At 38.0% G+C, this 7,884-nt stretch overlaps 1 protein-coding gene across 1 annotated transcript in view; it reads left to right on the top strand.

The window, feature by feature from the left end:
- LOC108796107 (probable cation-transporting ATPase 13A4) overlaps positions 1 to 7,884 on the top strand; it is a 65,161-nt gene that overhangs the window by 39,650 nt on the left and 17,627 nt on the right. Inside the window, exons 19-24 of the mRNA XM_018567515.1 lie at positions 1,879 to 2,042; positions 3,973 to 4,065; positions 4,233 to 4,312; positions 4,935 to 4,977; positions 5,335 to 5,444; positions 6,861 to 6,957. Of these exons, the coding sequence (XP_018423017.1) occupies positions 1,879 to 2,042; positions 3,973 to 4,065; positions 4,233 to 4,312; positions 4,935 to 4,977; positions 5,335 to 5,444; positions 6,861 to 6,957 (587 nt within the window). The remainder of the gene's footprint in view (positions 1 to 1,878; positions 2,043 to 3,972; positions 4,066 to 4,232; positions 4,313 to 4,934; positions 4,978 to 5,334; positions 5,445 to 6,860; positions 6,958 to 7,884) is intronic.

Genomic DNA, 7,884 nt, shown 5'->3' with positions numbered 1-7,884 from the left:
GGGGGGGACACTGACTGGGGTTGTAATATATATAAACAACACCAGTCAGTGTCCCCCCACACACATTTAATATAACTACCAGTGCCACGCCCCCTAAAATACAATCTAGAGCCCTTGGCCCCCCTCTCCTGCTTACCTTGTTGCTGGGAGGAGGCTGTGAGGTGGCACGTCGGTCCCGGTGGTCGATTGGTGAGGTCTGCTGCAGACCTTCCCAATCGATCCTGCACAATCCTTTCGGCCAGCGTTCACTGAAAGAGCGTTGGGCGAAAGGATCCGAGTGCCGGCGCAAACTCAGCTACATGGTCTGCATCCGACAGAGATGCAGACCGTGTAGCTGCTTCCGCAAATCAGGTATGCGGTCCGTGACCGCAACTGGCCAGCGGGCCGATACATTGAGACCCCGGCATTTTTGCCGCTCCCTAGGAATCTGCCGCCCGAGGCAAACGCCTTGTTTGCCTCGTGGCAGATACGCCCCTGCCCATTCCCTTAAGTCAAGCAGACCCTACGTGACCCAATGACTTATTACACAATGCACTATATTCCCTGGGCAGGTAGCACAAGAGGCTGAGCTGAAGGTAATGGGATACACAAATGTCTGCACAAGATGGCAGAGACTAGTGCCTTTGCAAGAGAGTAGTCAGGGGGACCTGATGAAAGTTGGCCCAGGAGGCAGGGAGATTATGTGGTCCATAATCAGGCAAGAGGTTGGTCCAGGCAGCAGGCAGAGATGTGCTCAGTGAACAAACAAGGAGTCAGTCCAAGTGACAGGCAGAGATGGGGCCAATAAACAAGTAAGTGGTCAGTCCAGACAGCGGGAAAAGGCATGGTCAGTAAAGAGGCAAGAGGTCAATCCAGGCAGCAGGCAGAAGAATTGGTCAATAAAAGGCAGGGGTCAGTGCGGGCAGCTGGCAAAGTTGTGATCAATTAACAGTCAAGGGTCAGTTTACAAAGCAGGCAGATCAGATACAGGCTAAGGCAGCTACTAGGGCAACTGGTAAACCTTTCCCAAGCACTGGGCAAAGGGCATTTGGGCTTAAATCAGGTTCTAGCAGACACAGGGCCATTAGGAGGCAAGAAGGGAGGAGAATGCTGCATGCAAGTGTCAGATCACCAGGAGTCAGGGCTGCAGCTGGGCAACATGACAGCAAGGCTGCCAAGATCAAAGGGGAGACGGGAGAAGCAAAAACAATGTTGATTGCCCTGCACCATGCAAAATTCTTTCTTCCCACTGTAGTGCAAGCAGGTACAGTCTACACGAGGAACAATGCTGCTTTGGAATCAAGACCAGTGCAGCAGTGTTGTCCCACCATCACAGGAAGAAGTATTTGTGTGACTTGTTTTAATGGGAGGCCATAGTTATACTTTAACATATTGTTCAAACTTCATCAACTACTAGTTTACTTAGGCTGCAGAGCTGGGGGTAGCCAAACTTTGACCCTGCAGCTGTGGTGAAGCTACAAATCCCATTAGTTATTGCAAGACTCTGACAGCCACAGGAATAGCTTCCAAAGGCATGATAGGATTTTTAGTATCGGTAAAGCTGGAGAACCAAAGTTTGACTACTCCTGCACTAGAGCATACACTGCTAAAGTAGCTGTAGTGCCATCTCCTGTTTTAAGGAGGGCAAGACATTTGGATGGGGTTTCATCACACGTAGAGAGACTTGGGTGAGAATTGGGTTACAGCTGGAAGTCAATAATGAACAATTTTTGTTATTGATCTAACCTTAGCAAACTGAAATATGAATGGTTCCTTTATGGTAAATTATTTAGCATGCAGTGTTTTCTCTTTCCACTGATTTCCTTTATGAAGCCAGTTTTATTGTAAGTATGTCAGTATGTCCTAAAACCAAATAATGTAATTTTTTTTTTGCCATAGGTGATAATCTTCAAACAGCAATAACTGTAGCACGAAATTCTGGCATTGTGCAAAACAAAGTTAAGGTTATTCTAGTTGATGCATGTGAGCCAATAAAAGACTCTCCTGCCTCCATTACATGGAAACAAATGGAAGGTTGTAATGGCGAAAGCACTGAAATAACAGTGAGTTATTTTTACATTTCTACCTAAATCATATCTAAACCCAAAGCAAAAGCTTACCAATCCTTTAAGGTGTTGCCTACATTAGTTTTCTTTTTTTTTAAAGATTATTTCCCTTATTTTCATTTATGTAAAAACCTTTATCCTAAAAGGAAAAAAACAAAACACTGTTGGAGTAACTGCTTAAAAAGTGTTAACTGGAGTTTGGCTTTAATTTGATAGTCAAGTCCTTCTAAATCTATTAGTGCATCTAACATTAACTTTTCCACAGGTTGACAATGCTGCAAGAAATATATAAAATAAATGATAGAACAGCAAAGCTGCTATATTATACACATAAAAGTCTATGACTTTTAATCATCACATAGTTTTTATATTACTTTTACATGGTGATTTCCTAATATCTGCTAAGCCTCAGGGCAGATACAAGAAGCATTTGTTTTGTAATATGTTGCAACATATTAAATCTGTGTTTGGGATGTGTCTGGCTTACTAAGGCAGCAAATTACAATTTATTTGATAATGGGCAGTGTCAGGTTAATACAGGTTAATTTCGCAATTACAGCTTCTTCAGGGGATCGGTAATTAGTGGTCATGCATAGGCAGTGCCTGAGATAAAACCAATTGTGAGGAGGATCGAGATACTTGGGTGGCTGTTCTCCCAGCCACCCAAGTATCTCGATCCTCCTCACAATTGGTTTTATCTCAGGCCACCCAAATATCTCCCAGCCACCCAAGTATCTCGATCCTCCTCACAATTGGTTTTATCTCAGGCACTGCCTATGCATGACCACTAATTACCGATCCCCTGAAGAAGCTGTAATTGCGAAACTCGTTGGGAGTATTAGGACAATCATGTCAGCTATGCACTTGAATATGGAACACTGAAGACCCTTGGGTTAATCATGTTAGCTATGCAATTGGATTAATTATTTTTGATTATTATGCATTTTATTGTATGTGTACATATATAAACATATAGGCTATTGGCCGGAGATTGTACCGAATGGGCATATATTTATGTGTATGTATAATTAATATATGAGATCCAATTTTATCATATTTATTCACAATTTACTGTATGTCTAATAAACCTTGATACAATTTTTATACAAGCAATGGTTGTATCTATCTCTCCACAAACCCTTTTTTTCCCCCTTTTGTGTTGTATCTAATACAAAAATAGAACTACATGTTAGGCGTTTTCAAGCAGAGATGGAAATTAACTGCCTTTGTATTAGTGATACAAATATATGCAAATATGTTTGTGAATAATGGCAGCAGTAGATCGATGAGTGTAGATAATCAGCATACAGTAATAGACATCTATGGAAATTACTAAACAAATCTGGAGTCATGTGATTTAGTTTGTTCACCTCTTGTGGCGTTCTAGTGGGCCTTAGATTAGTGATACAGAAACAATGCTGTAACTCATGACCCATGTTGTAGCATCCACTTATCCTTGAACGAGTTTACAATTATTCTATATTTTATACTAGGGTCATAAATAGTTATGTACAATAGACAGCTTTGATGAACTGGTGTGAAACTCATCTTGACTGTAAAGGGTCAGTTCACTCCAAAAATAATTGGACAGGCTTAGTCAGCCCCTAGCTTGTTATGTCTTTAAATACTCAATAATGCGTGAGGGAAATTAAAAAAGGGGTATTATTTTCAGAACATGACTGGGTATGTAATGTTAACACAACTTCACATTCTTCAGTAACATTAACTTTGCTAAGTGAACAGCCTTTACATCATTGGTAAATCACCCCACTATCTGTTTACTTGGGGCATCTCAGCATCTTTGTAGCAAGAAACAAAACAAAGCAATAATAAAACAAGACAGATATTGTATAATCTATATAACTCAACTTGAGTACTTGACATTGCTGTCAATTACATTAAACATTTTCTCACATTTTAGTGCCAGGAAATTGACATTGAAAAGATCAACTACTGTTTTGCCATGACCGGGAAAGCTTATCAAGTCATAGTACAATATTTCTACAGCCTACTGCCAAAGGTATTATTCATTATGACCTTCATGCTTTTCTGTATACAAATATATGTGTACCAATAATGTGGCCTGTTTAGATGGAAAAGTATAAAACTAACCTTGTTATTGATTTGTTAAAGAGTTATATATTCACAATATTAACAGTTAATGTCAACTATTTAATTTCAAAACAGCTCTTACTGAATGGTGCCATTTTTGCAAGGATGTCCCCTGGACAAAAATCTGATCTCATTGAAGAATTTCAGAAAATGGAGTAAGTTCCATTCTATTATTTTGTGGACATGAAAACAGTTGTTGGATGCTTGCTTTGTATGTTTAACTGTGTAGAAATTAAATGGTATACATTTTTTTAAACTAAGCCAATTAAAGAAATGTTTGGATTTGCTAAAATCCTTGCATTGCTATGATGTAGCAGGATGATGGCACATTAGGAATAGAATTCAATTTTTCTGACTAATAAAGAAATTACTTTAGGTGTCCTTCACCACCTTTTACGTTGCATCTAACATTTGAAAGATTGATCTTCAAATGCCCAATAGCTGGAGACTGTTCTTTCAAAGTCCAACTGGTCTAGTTACAGCCAGGGATGGTACAGAGGCACTGATTGGTTGCTCAGGCATAGGCAGCAAGTCTGCAACTCTTGTTCAAATAGACATAGAAATGCCAGTGAAGTAGTGAGCTGTTTGAATCTGGAGAGAGCCTGCTGAAGCTCATAATTAGGTATTTCAAGATTCTTACATTGATATTTTAATAGGAAGCAGCAAATGGGGTGGGAACCAAATGAGAGACAAAATATGTAATCTTGTAGAGTGGTTACGTTTCTAGTACACCCCATTCACTATTAACTAGCAACTATTTTATTTTATTTTTCGCAGTTACTATGTTGCTATGTGTGGAGATGGAGCCAATGATTGTGGAGTAAGTATGCAAATATTAAAATGTATGTTTGTCATTTTTTTATATTTACACTAGATGCATACTAACACTTATAAGTAGTATAGATATTTAGGTGTACAACCAAATTCTCAAATGTCAAGTGAACACTTTTGTAAAATGAGTATTGTCACAGTATATCATGCATTTATTTATGGATCAATGATAATGCAAAGATAATAAAGATCCAGAAAATTCCAAAAGTAATATTTGAGATCAATATGGAGTCTAGAAATTACAACAGCAAGATTTTTCTGCTTAGTTACTGAACCCGGATGTATGCTAAATCTTAACATAATCTTAACAAATTGTGACTGTCATCTATATTCTTTTACATTTTAGGCTTTAAAAGTAGCACATGCTGGTATATCCCTGTCTGAACAAGAGGCTTCTGTTGCTTCTCCATTTACATCACAAATAACTAATATTCAATGTGTCCCTGAGCTTATTAAGTAAGTATTGTTGTTTCATCATTTTGTTTTGTAAAGACACTTTTTTTCCCGATAAGTTGTTAAATGTAATTTGCAAAAATTAGTGACTTGTAATATTGTAAGAATGTAAAGAAAGATAAAGAGAATGTAAAGAAAGTTAGGGTTGAGGGCAGCCAATGGAAGCATATAGTGGGGAAATTGTTGGGTGCCCCTCATTATTTTTAGTTTTGGATAGAGTGGGGGAGGATTAGAACTTATGCTTAGCTTGTACTGCTATCTGGGTTGGCATTTGAGAGATTTTTCCTCACTTACTGTCCTGCTGACAACATTTTACCAGACAGGAAGTAAGGGAACATCTCCGACAGCAACACAGGCTAATATAAAATATCTTTTTTTTAGTACAGTACAGACTGGAACCCCCATCATATTGTTTTTTCTTTGTCCCTTTTGCAGATTTACTCTTACTTTCTGTCTAGTAGACCCTTGGGCAGGAAGTGACTGATAGCAGTCAAGGTCTGACAGTGTTCCTAATCCTTCAGCAATCTATCAAAAATGACACAAAAGGTTTTTGGCTTGACATTTTTTTTAACTTAAATGACAACTAGTGCACAAATGTTTAGCATTTGTAATTTTAGTTGCATTCTACACACATGTATTCTGACATGCTCTATTGCTGTCAGGGGTGCTATTACCTGTCACCTTTTATTCAAATAGTCTACATTTTCTTTTTGTGAAAGCCAAATAGCTACAACCCAAGCAGCCAGCAAGTGCTGCAGGTTGTCTCAGCCATAGGGACTGTTACATTAGGTAGACAGCTTGTTCCACATGCAAAGGTGGATAAACTACTTGTTGCAGTAATACATACTTGTTACACAATAGTAAATAGTAAAATAATAGATTCTTTGAAAATGAATAGTGACTTAAAATCACTTTCAACTACTTTGGAAGTTGTGAAAATATGCTGAGCTATGATTAAAAGAAACGGTGGGGCATATTCCTCCCTATCCCAGTGAAAACTATTATCCAGGACCCAAAAGCTCCTCTTGAAAGATGCCTTCCGTTCACATAAATTACTTAGACAATATAAATTGCAATTGGTTATGCAGCAAAACCTGATTTTGCTAGTTGCACTGGCTCCCAAGAATCCATGTCAACTAGGGAAGGAAATCCATTCTTTCTTTCTACACAGAAGAGTCCTAAGCAAACAGGGAATTTTAAAATGAACTGAAATTAATTCATAATAATCATGTTTAAAGATATAGTGGGGGGTGGCAAGCTTTCTGTAAGCAGGGTCGAAGCACCTAATTGATTTCTTCTTATTTTGGTATTGTTTAAACCTTGACCGCCTAATTGACCACTTTCTGAGTTCACACAAGATATTACTTACAAAGAGGAACAAACTTCTGACATAACTTATGTTCATTTCTAATTGTAAAGGGAAGGTCGAGCAGCTCTTGTGAGTTCATTTGCTGTCTTCAAATATGTCACCCTATATGCCATGATACAGTTTGTATGTCTGCTCCTGCTCTACTGGGTGAGTAATTCTAGATGTGTTGTCATACATTGGCTAACAAGTAAGTTTTCCAATGGAGTTATGTGTAGTATAATAGATTAGTCATTCTAGGAAATCAATTGGCTCAGACAAAATATTTCCAAGCAAATTATTCTATAGATAGATAGATAGAATAATTTGCTTGGAAATATTTTGTCTGAGCCCTCTGCTCCTAGAATGACTAATCTATTATACTACACAGAACTAAATGTTTGTGCTATTGATGAAAATACTTAAGGACAAAAGGAATTTTCTCAAGATGTGTTATTGTAAGGCTGCAGATAAAAGAGTGTCAGTAAGAGTGTAAGTATAGGAAAGCAATCTATTTCAGTACTGGAACAAGATTTCCAGATATACTGTTTCTTGGTGTAAATGTTTTTCTCCATGGGTAGTGTTATACTGAAGTTCTTTAATTTTGTTAAAGAACCTGGGATAGTTTTAAATGAAAAAAAAAACAGTCCTGCTTAGATGTTTTGGTTATTAGGGAAAAAGATGTCATGGATAGCTGTTTAGCTCCATAATACCCCTGATAGCCTCTTCCAAAACCCATTCTGTTCCAGAATAGCTGATTTTAGGCAAGGGTCAAGACTTTAAACAGGCCTCAGTTATTATATGCAGGTTAAAGTGATGAAGAATACCTAATTTAAACATACCAACTCAAGTCAACACTGTTTTATTTTGAATAGAGTGAACAATGGTTAAAACCTCTGTATAGTTACATATTTGGTAAGGTTGATAAAATACACAGTTCCATCCAGTTCAACCTATCTATATATTTGTGTGTGTGTCTGTGTGTGTGTCTGTGTGTGTCTGTGTGTGTCTGTGTGTGTGCACATGTTGCTATGGATTCCCATGCCCCTTATATTTTGTAAGCTGAGAAAGCCATTGGATTTCTTTTTTTTTTTTTTT

This window comes from Nanorana parkeri, unplaced genomic scaffold, assembly GCF_000935625.1.
Source record: "Nanorana parkeri isolate BGI_ZX_2015 unplaced genomic scaffold, ASM93562v1 scaffold29, whole genome shotgun sequence".
Classification (NCBI taxonomy): domain Eukaryota; kingdom Metazoa; phylum Chordata; class Amphibia; order Anura; family Dicroglossidae; genus Nanorana; species Nanorana parkeri.
This window is presented reverse-complemented; position numbering and strand designations above follow the sequence as displayed.